This window comes from Elgaria multicarinata, chromosome 17, assembly GCF_023053635.1.
Source record: "Elgaria multicarinata webbii isolate HBS135686 ecotype San Diego chromosome 17, rElgMul1.1.pri, whole genome shotgun sequence".
NCBI classification, from domain to species: Eukaryota; Metazoa; Chordata; class Lepidosauria; order Squamata; family Anguidae; genus Elgaria; species Elgaria multicarinata.
In genome coordinates this window covers 15728076-15747261 of record NC_086187.1, presented here as the reverse complement: position 1 = coordinate 15747261, position 19186 = coordinate 15728076, and the positions used below count along the sequence as shown (strand labels likewise).

Below are 19186 nucleotides of genomic sequence, written 5' to 3'. Positions count from 1 at the left end.
AAATTTTTCAATGGGGAGCGGTATATAAATATTCTAAATAAATAAATAATAAATAAACAGAGCCCAACAAGCATGAGTCAGCGGAGCTGGGAGAAGGAGCTCTGTCTAATCACAGCCCTGTCTCGCGTGGTCCAAGCCAAGCATCGTGCGCGGCTCTGTGTGTCGTCGGCTGTCTTGGGCTCAGGTGCCAGCTGGCTAGCTGCTCTCTGGTGCACGTCATGCCTCTGAAGAAATAGCCTGCGGAAGCTCACGACGCAACAAATCCCATAAGCGTTTGAGGTTCCCAAAGACTGTTTTTATCTTTTCTCATTTACTTGTCCAGGTGGAGTCTTCACCCAGCCAGGGCAAACCATAATTACGTGGTTGGCCTCAATTAGTTAGTGCGCCCTGATGGCTGAACGGGCCCTAGAGGGCAGTGTTGAACCCGGCTCGGGCAGGCTGAGATTCCTGCTTCAGCTCTCTGGGCGTCCCATGCAATTGTAGGTTCCTGCCTCCCGGGATTCCTGCCGGGATGCGTGAGATCTTTTAACACGGAGCTGTTTGTGCACTCAACAGTGCTAGAGAGGTGACCGTGCCTTATAAGCAGCAAGTAGGGCCTGTTCCTTTCTGTCAAGGGGGTGGAAGAAAGAGGGGCGGAGAAGGTGGACAGGGAGACATTTTTCTCCCTCTCCCATGATGCTAGAACCCGGTGGGGTCGTCCCATGAAGCTGACTGGAGGGAGATTCAGGACAGATCAAAGGAAGGATTGCTTCACACAGTACAGAGGTGAACTATAGAGTTCTCTACCACAAGATGTAGAGATGGCTACCAATTTGGATGGCTTTAAAAGGCTGGTGGGCAAATTCCTGGAGGGGAAAGCTATCAGTGGCTACTAGTCCTCATGGCTGAATGCTACCTCCAGTATGAGAGGCAATAGGCCTATATGCACTAGTTGCTGGGGAACATGGGTGGGAGGGTGCTGTTGCACCATGTCCTCGTTGTGCGTCCCTGGTAGAGAGTGAACGGCGCTGGACTGGATGGACTCTCGGTCTGATTCAGCAGGGCTCTTATGTCCTTAGAGGAAAGGGAGTGGCAAAATGAGAAAAGGGGTGACCCACTCACCTCCGGCTCTGGACCCTTTGCCGTGGACCTGTGGCTGGCCCCTGTCAGATTTCCCATGAGGGGCTGCAGCCCATAACAGGTCAAGGGTGGGAACCCTTTTTTCTAACAGTTCAGTCCTGATTGGCTGGGAAAGTGAGTCTCCTGGAAGAGGCCACGGCCTGCTGGAACAGCAGTTCTCCACGCTGCACCATTTTGTTGCAGTTCCCAGTCAGGGACGCTCTACGCTCCTCCTCTAAAGGTAGGCCTCCTCTTTGCATTCCGTCACAGGTCGGGATCCTGGACGCGGACCTCTGTGGCCCCAGCATCCCTCGCATGCTCAATGCGCAGGACCGAGACGTTCACCAGTGTGACGGCGGCTGGGTGCCGGTCTTTGTGGACCAAGACAAAAGCATCGCCCTCATGTCCATCGGCTTCCTCCTGGAGAAGCCGGATGACGCCGTGGTATGGAGAGGACCCAAGAAAAACGGTAAGGAGGGCTTGGGCTACCTGAAATGCGGATTCCTTCCGTGATGGAACTTGCTGAGTTGCTGGCAAATCTGTAGAGGAACAGGCAGTAGAAGTGGCCCCGGGGGGTGGGGTGGGGGAGGTGTTCCGAAGAGTTGGGTCCCGGTGTGGAGGGGAAGGAGTAAATCGGGAAGCGCTAGGGCCGTCTCAGGGGCTGGCGTCCAGGCCTCGTTCCAGGCTGAGTTGCAACAGAGCATGAGAGCGAAGGGGGTGCAGGCAGAGACAAGGTGCCTTTGGACGAGGCGTTCAAAAGAAGTCAGAGAGGTGGCAGTGCAGAGATGCTCTGGGAGGCAGCGTGGGGCAGAAAGGGCGGAGGCTTTTGAAAGTGTTTACTAACCCACATGCCTTTGGCCTAACAAGGAGACGGGGAGGGAGGGAGAAAAATAGATTCCGTACTCCAGTGCCTGGAGGTTTAATTCTTCTCCATCGGCAACAAAGCAAGTGACCTATTTTCAATCCTGTAGCAGCCTTGCAAATAACCACTTGTTGTGCCACCTGTGGTGAGTAAGGCTCTCCTCCGGGCAGTGGCCTTTGACACGTGCAGGTAGTGCTTCCTAGGAAAGGAGGGTGCCCTGTTGCCAGGCATTCCTCTTCCTGACAACTCCTTCCTTCCTTCATCCCATCCTCATCTTAACAGGTTCCCAGAGCAGCTGCTGTGCAATCAGTAAGATGAGACAGTCCCTGCCTGCAGGCTTACAATCTAAAAAGTCATGACACGCAAGGTGAAAGGGAGGAGGAGGGAGGAGGAAAACATTTTAGTCTTCCCGTTTCCCCTTCTCATCGCCCCCTGTATAATTGCTGGAATGGCTGCTTATGTGCCCTTTCCCAGCATCTGCTGGATGCTGTTGAGCAGGGAACTGGTGCCGGCTCTGCTCAGACATCCTGTGACACATGGGTCTCCAGGGCCCCAAAATGAACACCACAAGCCATCGCCACCCCTAACTCCCTGTGCGGGCTGGGGTGGGGATGAGATGTTTATACGTATTGCTCACCTTTCCTCACGGTGCCTCGGGCAGCCAACGACAATATAAAATCGATTGCACCAAAATAAATAACCACGTACAGGCAAAATAAAGGCAAATATAAAGTAAAGCGTCAAAACAGCAGCCCATGAAAACGTACTAAAAATAAGTGGCAACAAAATTTGGGTTGAGTTGCATGGCAAGCCAGAGGCCTGTCTAAATAATTGGACTTTATCTATTGGTCAGAGAGGGAGGGGCCTAGGCAGGTCTCCTTCAGAAGGGAGTTCCAGAGTCTGGGTGCTGCCACCGAAAAGGCCCTGTCTCAAAGTCAACCACCCTCACTCCCCAGTAAGCATCCCCTGTTGGTAGGACAAAGAGAAGAACCACTTTCAAAGGGGCAGTTCGTCCAGGTTCATATCTGCAGTTTATTTTATGTATTTATTTATAACATTTGTATACAGCCCAGAGCTCTCTGGGCAGTTCGCAAGAAATAAAACCATAAAATACGGAACGATAAGGTGCAGGTGATGGTTGCTAGAGTCTCCTGCGTTCTTGCCCAAAGTGATACATCTTCCATTCTACGGTGTATGTATGTGTTTTACAGCATTGATAAAACAGTTTGTCAGCGACGTGGCCTGGGGAGAACTTGACTTCTTGATCGTGGATACGCCCCCCGGGACTTCCGACGAGCACATCTCCACCGTCGAATCCCTCCGACCGTACAAGCCGCTGGGGGCAGTATTGGTTACAACACCGCAGGTACCCACCGGGCCTGTTCAGACAACACACTAAGCCAGTGGTTCCCAAACCTTTTTCAGGTCACCGCCCCCTTGGTTCCACAAACTCATGCCCAGTGCCCCCTACCCTACACTATAAAAATCATTATTCAGAATAGCGGTTTTCAACAACCCACTAAGGAAGATAATACAATAACATTCAAAACAGTAACAATTAATTGAATATTTATTCAAAATCCGAAGCACCTGCCGCAGGCTTGCCGAGGGAGGGAGGGAAAAGAAAGCGAACGCCTCTGTTTTGCAGCCGGCGTGACGGGGCACACCAAGCAGGGTATGACTCTTCATTAGCATTTTGGTGCTTTTGAAACATTTCAATTCACTGTTAAAAGGACTCGTCTTAAATGGTATTAATACATGTGTGGATTCTTCCCCTATATGGCTTGGGACCAAACTACCTTCTCCCATAAAAATGTCCCTGGGTTTTAAGACCTTCTGGAGAGGCGCTTCTCGGAAAAGACCACCTCGAGTGTCCCCCTGCCGCCCCTTTGCCTCTTAGCGCCCCCCCCTGCCGCCTCCTTGTCTCTTAATGCCCCCCTATGCAATCCCACTGCCCCCAAAGGGGCAGTGCCACCCACTTTGGGAACCACTGCACTAAGCCATGGTTAGGCCGGCAACCCTTTTGCAGCAAATGGTTAGCGAGCATGTTTAAACCGTAATGTAGCCACCACTTTTGGTAGCGGCACCATGGTTGCAGAATGCCCCCCACCCAGAGAGGCTCGCCTGGCACCCACCTTCTTATCATTTTCGTGCCAGGTGAGCGAGTCTCTCCTTGTTCTCCCAGGCATTTTAGTCCTTCGGTTTTTATTGTTTTAAATCCGTTGTTACATTTTCAGAGCTTTACCCCTGCCGGTGTTGTGTGTGTTTTTTTACTTTGGGTTTGCACTGCGGTTTTAAACATCTAAACGTTTTATTCTGTGCTCTGGCGTGGCATTGCGTGGCGTGGAATTGTGTTTTATGGTTGGTTGTGTTTTTCGTTGTGAACCGGCTAAAGAGCTTTTGACTATTGGGCCGTACAGAAATGCAATTAATCGGTTAACCGATGAAGTAAGAATTAATTAGTTAATGAACGCTCATCGAGGGCAACTTAGCTGCCAAGCATTTTCAAATGAAGCCGCTGGCTTTGGCAGGGCGGCTCTCCGACCTCTACCCAAACATGGTCCCTGCCTCTGGCCCCTTCCCACTAATGCCCGGTTCTCTTCTTCCTGTAGGCCGTCTCCGTGGGGGACGTGAGGCGGGAGCTGACCTTCTGCAAGAAGACGGGCTTGCACGTCCTCGGGATCGTAGAGAACATGAGCGGCTTTGTCTGCCCGCACTGCTCGGTGAGAGGCAGAGGCCGAGTAAAGCTCAGCACATGCAGATTCCGCGCAGGCTGACTTCCAGGGCGGCTGCAAGGGTCTTTCAACCTGGCAGCAGGGAGGGAGGGAGGGCAGGGTTGCCTGGGCTGGAGGTCCCCTGCAGTTCACCGTTTCCCTGCAGCTTTCTCCAGTGTTGGTGGAATCATCGCTAAAGGCCAAATGAAATGATGCAAGGTCCGGGTGATCTGGAGCTGTAAAGGCCTGGGGTAGGGTGGAAACCAGACAAAATGGGGTGCGGAAGTCCAGAACAATTTGGAAAATACTGAGGTTTCTGTCCCCGTCCCCACCCCCTTGCCTCTGCCATTCAACTTCCTCTCTTATTCCAGGAATGCACAAATCTCTTTTCCAAAGGCGGAGGGCAGGAGCTGGCCAAGCACGCCGGGGTGCCGTTCCTTGGTGAGTACCTCCGTGAATCCAGAGCGCCCTCTAGCAGAGGGGGTCCATCATAGCAGATACGGCTGTTGTGTTCACAGATGCCGGGACGGAGACCCACTGTTTGGGCTTCAACCCTACCGGGTAGCCGACGGGCAACGTGTCCTCTGCCTTTTTACTCGCTTCTTGCCCCCGCTCGCTCCTGGCTAACCAAAACCAGAGGCCAGCGAGGTTCCCTCCTGACGGACAGAGTGCTTATTTTATTCATTTGTTACATTCCTCTACCGCCCAATGTTGCCGAATCTCGCAATCCAGCTTAAAATGCAGTATAAAAAGTCAAAGCTGAGAACTACGGTATAAAAGTAGGACCAGAATAAAAACCCAGCAGCAATGCAGATTTAAAAGAGCGTATTTAAAAGCAACAGAGCTAAACGACGAAGATGCTAAAAGGTTAAAATAAAAAGGTCTTCACCAGGCGCCGGAAAGAGCACAAGGTAGGCGCACGACGGGCCCCACAGGTGCCGCATTTATTTATTTATTTATTTAGAATATTTATATACCGCTCCCCATTGAAAAATTTCGGAGCAGTGTACAAGGTAAAATGAAAATAAAAACAGTTACAACAAAATTTAAAAGAAGCAAAAAACAGAAATCCAAGGCTGCATGTTAAAGAAAGGCTTCTTGGAATAAAGATGTTTTCTGGAGGTGCCGAAAGGAGTACAAGGTTGGTGCCTGCCTGACCTCCAGAGGCAGGGAATTCCACAGGAGGGGGGCCACCACGCTGAAGGCTCTTCCCCTGGTGGATTCCAATCGGAGGATGGATCTAGGTGGAACCACCAGGAGCAGGCCCTCGGATGACCTCAGTGACCGGGCAGGTTGGTAAGGGAGAAGGTGCTCTCTCAGGTATCCTGGTCCCAAGTTGTTTAGGGCTTTGCACACAAGTACAAGAACCTTCAACCTGGCCCGGTAGCGAATAGGCAGCCAGTGCAGTTCCCTCAGCAGAGGAGTTACATGCTGGAAAGGGGCAGCTCCAGACAACAGCCGAGCTGCAGCGTTCTGCACTAGCTCCAGCTTCCGGAGCAGCTTCAAGGGCAGCCCCACAGAGAGCGCGTTGCAGTAATCCAATCTTGAGGTTACCAATGCCTGTACCACCATGGTCAAGCTATCCCTGTCCAGGAGAGGCCGTAGTTGGCGAACCAACCGAAGCTGGTAAAAGGCACTCCGAGCCGTGGCGGCTACTTGAGCCTCCAACGGCAGAAATGGGTCTAAGAGTACCCCCAAACTAATCCACTACTCTGGCAGGCAAAGGAGCTCCCTGGAAGTGTCTCGTTGGCCAGTCACCAGAAGTCCTCCTTTTCTGGTAGGTCAGTTCTTCTTACTGAGAAGCTTCCACCCTCCCGTAATTTCAGCCTTAAAGCATAATCCAAACAGTCCAGATGGGATGAGCCCGTGGCAAAGCGGTGTGTGACCTGACCTTCGAATGTGTGGTGAAGAATGGTGTAACGGTTGGAGTGTGGGACAGGGAGTCAGGAGGGACCGTTTTCACTTTGCCTCTTCCTCCCCTTTAATTGTCTCCCACCTTTTGCGTTTCCGTCCTTCTCGGGACAGGCTGCGTGCCGCTCGACCCACAGCTCAGCCGGAGCTTGGAAGAAGGCAGCGACTTCCTGCAGGAATTTCCCAAGAGTTCGGCCTTCCCTGCGCTAGCCAATATCGCCCAGCAGATCTTGGCAGGGGCGTCCAGTCACAGCTCCTGAGGCGGGCGCGAAGGGTGGAAACTACGCCGGCGCCTCCCCTTCATGCAAAGAGAAGCAAGAGAAGCTGTCCAGGAAATGGGATCAGCAAGGCAGGGAGAGACGTCTTCAGGCAGTGACAGGCTTGAAGGGACTCTGCTTGAGCCAAAACGCAGCACAAGGAGGCTGTGAGCAGCACTTTTTCCCTTCTGGATGCGAGACTCTCTGTGTCTGCCTTCGAGGATTCCAGCCTGCGATTGGTTTTTTTAACCCTGCATTCAGCATTTCGGCTGCCAAGAGCTCAGGGTAATGATGGTACTGCTCACATCCACGCTCTCTTTCTCTCCCCCAACAAAGCTGCCGGCAGGACTGTGGCATCTGGCACTTCTGACGCTGCCCTCGCTCCACCACCTCGCACCAAAGCCCCTTGTGAAGTCGACACAGCATACGCCCAGCGAGGCGCATCCCCTGTGCAAGACAGGAGCCCGTACGAAAGCCGTGTCTCTTGAAAATGTAGCTCCTCTACTGCTCTGCGGAATGAATCACGACTCAGGAATTTGTGGCCACACAGCCCCCATTAAACATTCTGTCTTGTTGCAATCAAGGCCCAGGTGTGTTGACGTGTGCGTGTGTTTATACCTTACCCGTTATTTCTCAGGTATTATTGGCTTAATTGCAGGGTGATGCAAACATCCGAGGTAGACCCAAAAGGGAGAGAGCGACATCTCAAGATGCAAAGATTTTATTTGTGGGAAGCCCAGTGGGTTTCGGGCCCTTACTTTATTTTTAGGCCTTGATTTTCAAGGGGGAAGAGGAAAATGTCTGCTAGGTCGCCGGTGAATTACAGCAGGAGATATTTTGTTCTCAGAATCTCCGCAGACATTTTTAGAACCACTTGAACAAAGCCTTAAAAATCAGTTAGAGGCTGAAACGCGTTCGGATTTCCACTAATACAAGACTTTGCATCCTGAGCTTTTTCTCTCTTTTTGAGTCAATTACAGGGTGTTCAGGGGGATAAAGTAAGGTGCCCTTCTTACCTTTTGTGCTTTTCCCTCCTAGCTACTGGCTTCTGAAGGCTACCAGGGCCATGATTTGGCTAAAATTACCAAGAGTCAGGCAGTAGGGCTTGTGGTTTCCATTAGTGATCCCCCTACCTTTTCTCCACAATTTGAACCCGGGGCTACACTTTTCTCACATCCCAGAGTTTCTGTCTCTGGGGAGACACTGCAATGTCTGTTCATTCGTCCTTTATTACAAAGCATTTCCAACGTGTTCTTGGGGATCAAAGTGTCTAGAAAGCCAGTTTATCCGTGGGTTTACAAAAGGAAACGCCCCAAAATGTGTGGGTTGTTCACTATGTAACTTTCACCCGGCAGTGACAAAGTGCTAGAACAGGAGGGGGAAACATGTGACCCGCCAGATGATGTTGCATTGCAACTCCCATCATCCCTAACCAGTATAGCCAATGGTGCGCGATGGGATTCACCATTTGGGTTCCATTTCTATCGGCACGCACCACTCGAGATCAGTTTTGGAGGGAGGGCGATAATTCCAACGCCTTAATTGATGAGCACAGCCAATAACTGGCACCTGATGGGTTTGAATAATGTATAATTGCACACCTGGAGATTCTTGCAAAAGAGAGCACCTTCTCGAACTACCTGGATTGGCATAATATAAGGAATTAGAATGGCAGGTCAAAGAGTTATATCTGCATTTTGATTGACTGGTTCCCGAGTGCTAAACCCTTTTTATTGCATCTGCCCAGTGCAATTTAGGTGATAGCGTGTCTGCCTGGAGGTGCAGGTCCTCGGGTCAATGTCTGTTTGAGGTCACCGTTTTGCTTGTGCTAACCGGCTGTTGCAAAATTCTGGCTTCGCCGAAGGAGGGGGGACGTTCTGGGCTCTCCCTCTCCGGCTACAATCCAGAGGGATGCTCCTCTGCAAATTCCTGACCGAAATGATTGGCAGCTAGTTGCACAAAAGCATTTCAACGGAGCTGGCGTAGAAGAACGTCCCACTGGGAGCAGATCCCTAAGAAGGTATCTGTGAGCGGTACACCTGATGAGCCCTTTCACTTTCCCTTTGTCTTCCCAGGTGAGATGGGGGAATGAAACGGCAGGGGGTCTCTGCATTTTATTTTATTTTACAATGCTCCTATACGCACAGACCACTGGTGTCGCGGAGGCAAGTCTTATGCAGCTCTGGTCTTTTTTTGTTAGCAGAAAGAAAGGAGAAAGGAACCAGGCCGTCTGAAGTACCAAGGAGAACTGGATTTGACTCCCAGGCCTGACTAAGTTGGAGGCACTGTGGGAAATTAAAATGGCAGCTCTTGACACCACCACCGCCAGACCTGGCCATAATACCGGCGGGGGGGGGGGGGGGGACGTTAAAAGAGGTCCGAAGGCAAGCACCAGCCATGGGCCCTGCCAGGACTTTTGGGTCCTAGTAGACATCCAAAATTAATGAATGTTGACGCCAGGCCTTCTAGGTGTTTCCTGCCATGTGGAACTCTTATTTGTTTCCATTTATTTATTTATTCTACTTATAAGCCACTTTAAAACAAAAAACAAAGCTAAATTGAAAAATGCATCTTCGCACCCTTTCTAAAGGCCTAGACAGTGAAAGTTCTTGAGGGAGCACGTTCCATAGTTTGGGGAAAACACAGGAGAAAGCCCTTTCATACATCCCTGACAAACAGGTAGGTTCTCGGGGGCCGCTTTCCAGTAGTAGGTGGAGCTGAAAGCAAAGCAGCTGGCCGGATTCTGCCCATGGGCCTGAACTTCCGCACCCCTGTTCTAATAGTTGGGGCTCTCTCCAGTCCATGAGGAGTGCAAAGGAAGGGGTGTAGGGGTGGGTAGAGGAGGCCGAATACCCAAAGAGAAGGTTTGGAAATCACACACGCTCGAAGATACGTTTAAATGGAAATCTTATCAAAAGTGTTTCTTTTCTTCGGGGGAACAAGTCAAGGAAGTAAGGAAGCTGGAATTCCACAGCAATAGATGGACATAGTCAGTTCGCACGATTTAGGTAGTGTGCCAGTTTTGGGGGGGGGGGGGGAAGCGTGCCGAAGACCAACAGCTAGCAGTCGGCAAAATGCTCCCCTTCGACGTCCCGCAGGTCCAGTCCTGCCACTTCTCCAGGGCGAAGGCACGTGACGTTGTTGTAAGTATATACAGGAACATCCCCTTCGGTGACGGACTGGGTGTATCGGGGGACCACGCCGGGGTTCTGCAAGGCAAAGTCCCGCAGTCCTTTCAGGGAGCAGTTGCACTGCCACGGGTTCCCTTCCAGCCAGAGTTGGATGAGCGTGGGGGAAGGGCCCAGCCAGCCCGTCGGGAAGGTCCTCAATGAATTGTTCCGGAGGTTCAAATATTCCAGTTTGGAAAAGGGTGCAAAGACGTCGCCGTCCAGCGTCTCCAGGCGGTTGTTGGAGAGGTCGAGCCAGGAGAGGCGGAGGAGCGGACCGAAGGCTTTGGGAGAGATCTCCACCAGCTGATTGGAAGACAGGAGGAGATACTCCAGGTTCCTGAGGCCCGCGAACTGGTTCGGAGAAAGCCTGCTCAGCCGATTGTGCTTGAGATCCAGGTCGAGGAGCTCGTGGAGGTGGCTCAGGCTGTGTCCCTCGATTTCGGAGACGGCGTTGTCCCGCAGGAAGAGCCGCCGCAGACTGGAAAGTTCGGAGAACATTTGCGGCCTGATCCGGCTGAGGCAGCAGTTTTCCAGGTGCAGGCTGTGCAGCTGGCTCAGTCCCCGGAACATGAAATCCGGAATAGTCTTGAGGCAATTCCCAGAAAGGTTCATCACGGCGACGTTAGAAAGCCCAAAGAACGCCCCCACCTGGATCTCTTGAATCTGGTTTTCGTTAAGAGTGAGGAATTCCAGTTGGCTCAGCCTGTCGAACCCTTTTTCCGGCAAGCTTCGGATCCTGTTGTTGCCAAGCTGCAGCTCCTCCAAGAACAGGAGGTCCTTGAAGGTTCTCGGCCTCAGGCTGCCAATCGAATTGCTGGAGAGGCGCAACACGTGCAGGCTCGAGAGCCCCAGGAAGGTGTCTTCAAACAAGGTGGTCAGGCGGTTGTGGGACAGGTCCAGCCATCTCAGGGACTTCATGCCCACGAAGGCCCGAGGGGCAACGGCGTTGATTAGGTTGTGGCCCAGGTAGAGCTTCTGCAGCTTTTGAAGCTTGGTGAAGATGTTTCCTTTAATGCCCTTGAGGGAATTCCCGCTCAAGTCCAGTTCTCTCAGCTCGCTGAGGCTGTAGAATAATTGATGCTGGAGATAGTGCAGCTTGTTCCCCGCCAGGACCAGGTCCCTCAGGTTGGGCAGGTCATGAAACACTTTGTCTGGTAGGACCACCAACGAGTTCCATCCAAGGTTCAAGGACCAGAGATTGGAAAGCCCAGCAAAGACGCCTTCTTCGAGCTTGCTAAACTGGTTGTTGTTGAGACGGAGGGAAGCCAAGTTCTGCAGATGAAGGAAGATGTTGGGTGCCAACGACTTCAACCGGTTGCGTTCCAGGAGCAAGATGTCCAAGCCCTCCAAGCCGTGGAAGGCGTGCTGTTCGATGCTCGTCAGCTGGCTGCCTTGAAGGTTGAGAAACTCCAGGCTGGAGAAGTTTCGGAAAGCAAGAGCCGGCAAGGAAGTGAAATTATTTCCATCCAGCCACAACATCCTCACACCCCTGGGCACCTCTTCGGGAAGGCTGGTGAGATTCCGTGTGCTGCAGTAGACGTTCAGCTCCTCGTTACAGTCATCACAACTGCAAGTACACCGGCTGGGACATTTCTGGCTTTCTGGACGGACGTGTTCATTGTCAGCTCCTGGTTCAAGGTGCTGAGACCTTACTGCCAACGCCCAGATGAGTATCAATGCCAACACTGCTTCTGCTGGACAGATAATAATAAAAAAAAAACCCATCAGGTGGGTGACAAACAAGCAGCAGTGGTATAATGGTGCGGAGTACTCTGGAGCAAAGTGTAAGGACCAGGGCTGATGCCAGAAGTCAGCATGGTTGGGCTCCTGCTGTGAAGATTTGAGGCCTACGGAGGTGAAGTTAAAAAGTCAGGTCTTAGAGGCCTGGAGTTATTCTGTTGGGAGGGGGTATCCCTAAGAGTAGTTTTATTTCCCACTTAAGTTTCATTTCTCCGGTTAAGTTTCATGTCTTCAAGGTTCATACAGTACTTTCTGATTTGGGGAAAGAGGGGATAAAGCCAGCCAAACAAAGAGCAGGAAAGGATGAGAGCATGGGGAAGAAGCAGCTAGAAAAAGCTAAATGCAGCTAGGGTAAAAGAGCTTGCATTTTGCAACTTTTATTTTCTTTGCCTTTGTATGACTCAGTTCTATTGACTAAATACCTTTTCTTGTAATTTGGTTGTTTTAATTTTCTGTTCCTTCTTATCGTTCAGCACTCAGGATTTTTATTGGAAGTAGAGCGATGTATGCATCTTGTTAATAAATAAATAAAAATAGGCGACTTTGTTGATTCTCAAATCAGTGTCCCATGAACAAGCTGCCGCCTGCCAGACTTTCTTGCTATCTTGTCCCCACATTTGCTGGAATATGCTGAAGTGCTAAATCTCTACCCCCACCCCTCCAATCCTAACTGCTATGACATCAGTTTCTTGACATATGGAGGCATACGGCGATCCCTTCACCCATTTAGTGCCAAAGGCCAGGAGGCAAAGACACGGCTTCCTAGTTAATCGTTGATTTTTGCTGTACTGCTGTTTAGGTTAAGCGAGGGAAAGTGGTCTATTTTTAGAAACTACAGTAACTAGTAAGCAAGGAGAGAAGATAAGAAGTTTCACTGTCAGACGTACTTAACCACCGTAATAGTAGTAGTAGTAGTAGTAATAATAATAATAATAATAATAATAATTTAATAAGTTTGTGTCCTGCAGATAAGATCCAGGAGATATTTAGAACAGACCCATATTTAGAACAGACCCATTCCTCCTGCACTCCTGCACTGTAATTGATAGAAAGACTGCAGAGAGAATGATTTCCCCCTCATGAAACGACTCTTCTGGGATGGCCTTCTAAAGAGCTGTTGATGTACTGTTCGAAGGATGATTCCTCCTACGTTACTGGGAAGGCTGCTGGTTTCGTACGGATTTCAGTGCAAAGAAGGAGGGAATTATGTTGGCCCCATTTTAAAATTTATTGGTTTTATTTAATTCCTCTTCATTAGCTGTATTTTTCTTTTGTACAGAAATTTGTATTGGCCTGTGACTGTAATAAGCAATCCAGTACTTCAGTAGACCCATTGCAGTCGATGGGACTTCAGTTTAACCCTGAACGGTGCCCAAAATTGTTTGACGGTACTTGAGTAGTGTTAAAAGAGGCAGTGTGGAGTAGTGGTTAGAGTTGGATGAGGAATTGGGGAAGGTCTAGGCTCAAACCCGCCATCTGGTATAAACCCCTACCTCTACTATTCCCATTTCAAATTTTAAATTGCAAGTTCTTCAGGGCAGGGACCTCTGCTCTTATACCATGCACACTGATGGCACAACAACAACCATCATTTTAACCTACCTCATAGGGTTGTTGTGAGGATAAAAGGACAGGGGAGGAGAACCACAGACATCACTGTTCCCCAAACTGGTGGCCTCCAGTTGTGAATGAAGCAGGGCCATCATGCGCTAAAAGCCTCGTCTAAAAACACCCCACATTTCCAGTCATTAAAGTGTGTGTTGTGTTAAAAGCATAACTCTCCTCCCAGAAGACAAAAGAAGGCTGATGTACAATATCAGGAGCTCCATGAAGGCAGGCTGGGATAAAAATGCAGTATCAACCACTCTTCCTTGCAGAGCGTGGGCAATAGCTAAGGACTTTTCAATTACACATTTCAAATCTGTGGCGCTTCAAGGCAACAAGGGTGTGGAACCTCAGGCCCGTGGGCCAAATCCGCCCGCCCCCTTGAGGGCCGCAGCTGGCCTTCCAGGATTCCCCACATGGCCACGCCTCCTTCCCCACCCCCTTCTCCCCAACTGCTTATTGCCTGCTTTCTCCCCTCCATTTTAAAAGGTTTAAATGCCTTTCCTAACGCATAGCTACTGCCAGTAAGAGCTTGAAGCGAACAGGTGCTGGTATTGGGGGCGTTTTGGCTCTGCCCACTTTTGCCTCCAGCTCCGCCCACCCTTGGGAGGAGGCAGCCAAGAGCTTCTGTGTTGTGGACTTCATCTCCCATCAGCCCCAGCCATCATGGTGAAAGTTGGGGAAGGCTTCTTTAAGGTCTAATGGAGCAGTTTCTTGTAAACTGTAAATAAGGCATGCCAGGCTCCTGTTGATTGCTTGCAAACAGGACATTCCTTGTAGACGGCATTTTTATGGTAATAGCTACCACGGCCTGCATACCGTACATTGCTTGAGAAATGAGCCACAATGTTTGCACACACACACACACACATACTCAAGTACAGTAGTGGCTATTCATAAAATCTGAGTGCCCCCTGCCATCCCTGCGGCTCTGAAATTAAAGAATAGTAAATAAGACGTCCTTGTTGGCTTCTGTTTTCTGCGGGGAGGGAAATTATGCTTTAAAAACTCCTCCCTCAAATAATGAGGACTGGAAACTTGGGGTGTTTCCACACGAGTCTTTTATCGCATGATTGCCCTTGCTTAATTCACAGAATGTTATGGGAGATCCAGATGACATCTTCCATTTGTAACCCCTCCCACGTTTTCCCAACACTTCTTTATACACACACAGACAGAGAAAGAGAGACAGTTATGATGGGGAAATGGTATAGCCTCTGTCTTTTGAGTGGTAGAGCCCTCTGCCTAAAAATAGCATTTGAAGAAATATGGAATAGATTTTCTAAGATTATAGAGCGTTTTATGAATGATTCTTTTTTTCCCTTTTTTTTTGCGGGCGAGGTGGTGCAGGAGAATGAGGAAACGGTGATCAGTGTAAGGATGCAATTACAGCAATCAGCCAAATAATGATACAATTATTTCAGCCGCATAGAAGGTTGTAATTACACCGTTCTATCCGTTGCATGTCAGGGGGGAGCTAAGCAGGACACATCTGGAGAAAGCGTTTTGCAACAGAAGGTACAAAACTGAAAAGGTGTTTTAGGCGTCTCCTCAGCTGAGGATGTACACCAAAGGACGCGTTGTGCTTTCCTTGCACTCCTGGAGCAGTGATTTAATGACCGACTGGCTAGATTATGATATCGAAATAAATCTATATACGGTATGTTTTTGCATCATATTTTGCGTTGATCTTTTAGCATTGCCGTATACGGCCTCTCGCCAAGCAAATAAACTTCTGTAAGGGCTCTTGCACACACTGGCTTTTTAACCTCTAAGTCTGCATCCCTCTCTGCCCACACGGACTTCCCTTGGAATGATAATGGCCTGGTTCAGACAACACACTAAACCATGCTGCTTAACCACAAAATGGTTAAGGCATTCCCTTAAACATTTTGTGGTTAAGCAGCATGGTTTAGCATGTTGTCTGAACCAGGCCACTAACTGCTACGGTGAGTCTTATTTTTCTAGAAAACGGTATGCCTCTGCATCCCACGCAGAAATCACAGTGGTAGCCATCGCCAGTATTCGAACAAGGAAAGCCAGCTAACTAGATAAACTTGTAATATGTTTCTCTTCTTCTGCCTTAATAGGAATAGAATATAAAAAGCTGAAACACAGAGAAGCCGCTAGGCCTGGCCTCCTGGGACTCTAGCCACGAATTCATTTTCCAGAGCCACGGAACTTTTCCACAGATCCTCGAGTGTCCATTGGTGCCAATTGGAGATGTGTGGGGGGGTTTTCTGGGCAGGGGGTAATTTTCAAGGGTGGTTACAGCTGGAGAGGGAAGGGTTAACCCTCTTTTTTCCACATGCTGCAACACACCCAAAATCACTACACACACACACACAGGCCCACATGGCTATTCAAGGAACACTCCCCATTGATGCCAATGGAAACTTCCCCCCCTAAGTTTAAGTGTATGTGCGTGTGTGAAACGGCTCGTGAAAACTTTCACACTCGTTCACAGCCATTATAAATTAATTGCAATTGAAGAGGAGTAACTTGATTTAGGGTGATCTGGAGGAGGTTTGTGTGCAGATGAATTAAAGGGTTTAATTTTATTTGGTGTAATTTGGATAAGGAATTAATGGGATGGCTTTACCTTCCGTGAAATGTTAATTAAACCCAAGTCCTCCTTCTTTCTAAATGTGCATCTGCGGATATAAGTCAGCGTACATACATTTTAGGCAGATTAGGGGACCTAAATGTTTAAACGCCTGACAGCAGCTCTCCAGGCAACAAGAGATCCTGGTTTTATTTTGCTTTTAGTTGGAGACACCAGAGACTGAATTCGGGACCTTCCACGTGCAAATCATCTGCTCCATTGCTGTGCTCATGAATGACTCCCTCGGAGTAGAGAGGTTTGCTCTGATGCAAGACATGTATATTTTTGTTTGCCCGCAGAGGCCTTACCAAGGAAAGGGAAAACTTCTACAGAAGCAAATGGGGGCGGGGGGAACCCTTCCAAATCTTTCGCCCACCTTCCCAAAACAGCCCAGCTCCTTTTCCAAGTTTTGAGGAAAGAGGGATTTGACTGATGCCCCAGGTACAGGCCTGTATTACGCGGCACTCAAGAGATACGCTGAAAGGAAGGGTTAGAAAAGTCTCTCTTCCCCCGGCTTACCTTTCCTCATTCTCGCGCTGGCTGGCCGAAGCGTGGAAAGTCAAAGTTCTGCTGTCTGCATTTCCCCTCCCTGCTGCTAATGTAGCAATACAGCGGCAGGCGACCCACCTTGACGCTCGTCCAGCTGCCTGAAAGAGGCGGCTTTGTTAACCCGTCACGTGCCGGATAGGAATGTCCCCACTGGTTTGGAGTTATCCACCAGGGCTGGATTTGCCAGTCCCTGGCAAACCAGGGCGGGAGAAGGCGATCGCCTCTGTCTCTGCGTTTGGCTTCCCAGCGCCGTCATTTGTTTGCCCATGGTGCGCAACAGGACACTGGACTCAGGGCGGCCGCCTACATATTGCCAAAAAAAAAGAGGATACCTTTGGATATCCACGTTTACCTGTATAGGTCAGGAGTAGCCAACCTGGCATCCTCCAGAGAGTTTGGACTACAACTCCCATTACCCCAAACCATTGTCCAAAAGTTCTGGGGGCACCAGATGGTCTACTCCAACTCTCTCCTACTGCTGAGAGTTTTTACTATACTGACACAAGTAAAATAAATAAATATAAAAAATATAGGTGCTAATTTAGAAATAATAACTACAGAAATACAATAGATCTCACCAAGTCACTCACGAAGTGACCTGTGTGCCTGCTGCTCAGTCGGATAGAATCATAGAATAGTAGAGTTGGAAGGGGCCTATAAGGCCATAGAGTCCAACCCCCTGCTCAATGCAGAAATCCACCCTAAAGCATCCCTGACAGATGGTTGTCCAGCTGCCTCCTGAAGGCCTCTAGTGTGGGAGAGCCCACAATCTCCCTAGGTCACTGGTTCCATTGTTGTACTGCTCTAACAGTCAGGAAGTTTTTCCTGATGTCCAGCCAGAATCCGGCTTCCTGTAACTTCAGCCCATTATTCCGTGTCCTGCACTCTGGGATGATCGAGAAGAGAGCCTGGCCCTCCTCTGTGTGACAACCTTTGAAGTATTTGAAGAGTGCTATCCTGTCTCCCCTCAATCTTCTCTTCTCCAGGCTAAACATGCCCAGTTGTTTCAGTCTCTCTTCATAGGGCTTTGTTTCCAGACCCCTGATCATCCTGGTTGCCCTCCTCTGACACGCTCCAGCTTGTTCAGTTGCTAAGCATTGACGGTTATCTTCAAGGCCCCAGCCATTCTCCTTCCTTATGATTCAATGACCCTGTTCAGGTGACACACTAAGCTATGATGGTTAAGCAGTTTGAGCTAAACATTATCGCTTAGTGTGTCATGTGCACTATCCCCAACCATGGTGGCTACATAACCACAGTTTAAACAAGCTCACTAAGCGTTTGCTGCAAAAGGGTTAGCAGCCTAACCATGGCTTAGCATGTTGTCTGAACAGGCCCTTTGACTCTAAACCAGACTTGGACTGGGCACCTCTTTCAAATAGAGGACTGTAAAAGACGGCACCTGGCCACCTTAGCTCGACTAGACCAGGGGTGAGCAGAAATTAAATCAGGATCTTCCAGTAGATCTCTGAGTGATTTGCAGTAGACCGCCAAGGGACCCTGACTAGCAAGAGTCTGAAAACGGCAACCGATAAAACAAAACTTTCCCCACTAAATTAGGTTGCTGAAAAAGAAACATTTTGCCAGGGAGGGGCGAACCAGGAGTGGATTTTTGTACAAAATTACTTCTGACCTTGGCTCCAGTACTGATCCCAGATTCCTGGGCTGAGCACGTGCTCAGGGTCAATCTGTTCATTCTTCACGTAGGTCTGCCTAGCTGGGCCATAATTTTGAACCTGGCTCTGGTTGAGCGAGTGCAGGGTTCTAGTCAAAAGCAAAGTATTTATTATTTATTTATTTATTTATTTATTACATTTTTTTTATACCACCCAATAGCCGAAGCTCTCTGGGCGGTTCACAAAAAGTAGATCCTGCAAACCTGGAGCCGGCCCACCCTTAACCTAGACAGTCTTCCCGTCTGATCCAGCGATGCGCTTAGAACTGTGGTTCCAATGGGTAACCCAGTGCTGGGCTCTTTCTCCCAGCCTCGCTCGCTCTCCCCGCCATATCTTGCTATTTCCCCCTCCCTCCTGGCCTCCAGCCTCGCTACCCCCCCCTCCTCTGTAGTTCACTTTTGGTAGCCAGGCCCCCACAGCAGCCCGTATGCAACTAGCCACCTCCTCCATGGGAGTCATTTTGTGGTGGTGCCCACAGCAGTTTCTCAAATTCCCAAGGGCGCCCATAACGTTTGGGGACCCCTGGTATCACGTCTATTACTGCTTGACAAAGGAGAAGTGGCCGGCTGGAGAAGGGCGAGGCCCAGTCACCTTAGTAATATCCCACAGAATCCTTTATTTGCTCGGACAGAGCTTTTCAAACATTGACCTGATTGTAGAAAAATGCACGCACTCATTTGGGAGAGAATGGAGTCCCAGGAGAAATTGGGGGCCGGGTGGTGGGAAAAGAGGACTGTGCAGCACCTTTGTTCTGTATGCTGCGCTTTTCACCCCTCACCCCACATTTCTCCACTATTTAATTTAGATTTCCCCCCCCCTTCTATTTTAGCGTTCTGTTCTTGGAAATTATAGATCAAAGGGGAGAAATGAGAAAGACACACAATCTCACAGGCGCCAAGTACATATTGACACAGGTTGTAATCAACCGAAAAAAAGACCCTGAGTCAGCAGAGACCTTCGAGCCAAAAAGCGCGGAACTTGTCGTTTCATTAGGAATTG

The 19186-nt window shown here is 49.6% G+C and overlaps 3 protein-coding genes across 4 annotated transcripts in view; 2 read left to right on the top strand and 1 right to left on the bottom strand.

Annotated features, from left to right (window-relative positions):
- Nucleotides 1-19186, top strand: part of LOC134409982 (major facilitator superfamily domain-containing protein 1-like) — a 319448-nt gene that overhangs the window by 3161 nt on the left and 297101 nt on the right. The window lies entirely within an intron of this gene.
- The window catches only part of NUBP2 (NUBP iron-sulfur cluster assembly factor 2, cytosolic), a 109093-nt gene that overhangs the window by 14499 nt on the left and 75408 nt on the right, over nucleotides 1-19186 (top strand). The window contains exons 3-7 of one of the 2 annotated variants that reach the window (XR_010026233.1): nucleotides 1369-1567; nucleotides 3172-3326; nucleotides 4573-4683; nucleotides 5046-5115; nucleotides 6700-7414. Coding sequence is in view for 1 of the 2 variants with exons in the window: in XM_063143019.1 (XP_062999089.1) it covers nucleotides 1369-1567; nucleotides 3172-3326; nucleotides 4573-4683; nucleotides 5046-5115; nucleotides 6700-6845 (681 nt within the window). In the remaining variant the exon portion in view is untranslated. Of the gene's footprint in view, nucleotides 1-1368; nucleotides 1568-3171; nucleotides 3327-4572; nucleotides 4684-5045; nucleotides 5116-6699; nucleotides 7426-19186 lie in introns of those variants that run through there. The other variant, XM_063143019.1, reaches the window with a different exon arrangement.
- On the bottom strand, nucleotides 9882-16548 carry IGFALS (insulin like growth factor binding protein acid labile subunit). Its single transcript, XM_063143012.1, has 2 exons — nucleotides 16482-16548; nucleotides 9882-11706 (listed from the first exon to the last, which is right to left on the bottom strand). The coding sequence occupies exons 1-2, from the start codon at nucleotides 16489-16491 to the stop codon at nucleotides 9902-9904; spliced, it is 1815 nt and encodes a 604-aa protein (XP_062999082.1). The 5' UTR covers nucleotides 16492-16548; the 3' UTR covers nucleotides 9882-9901.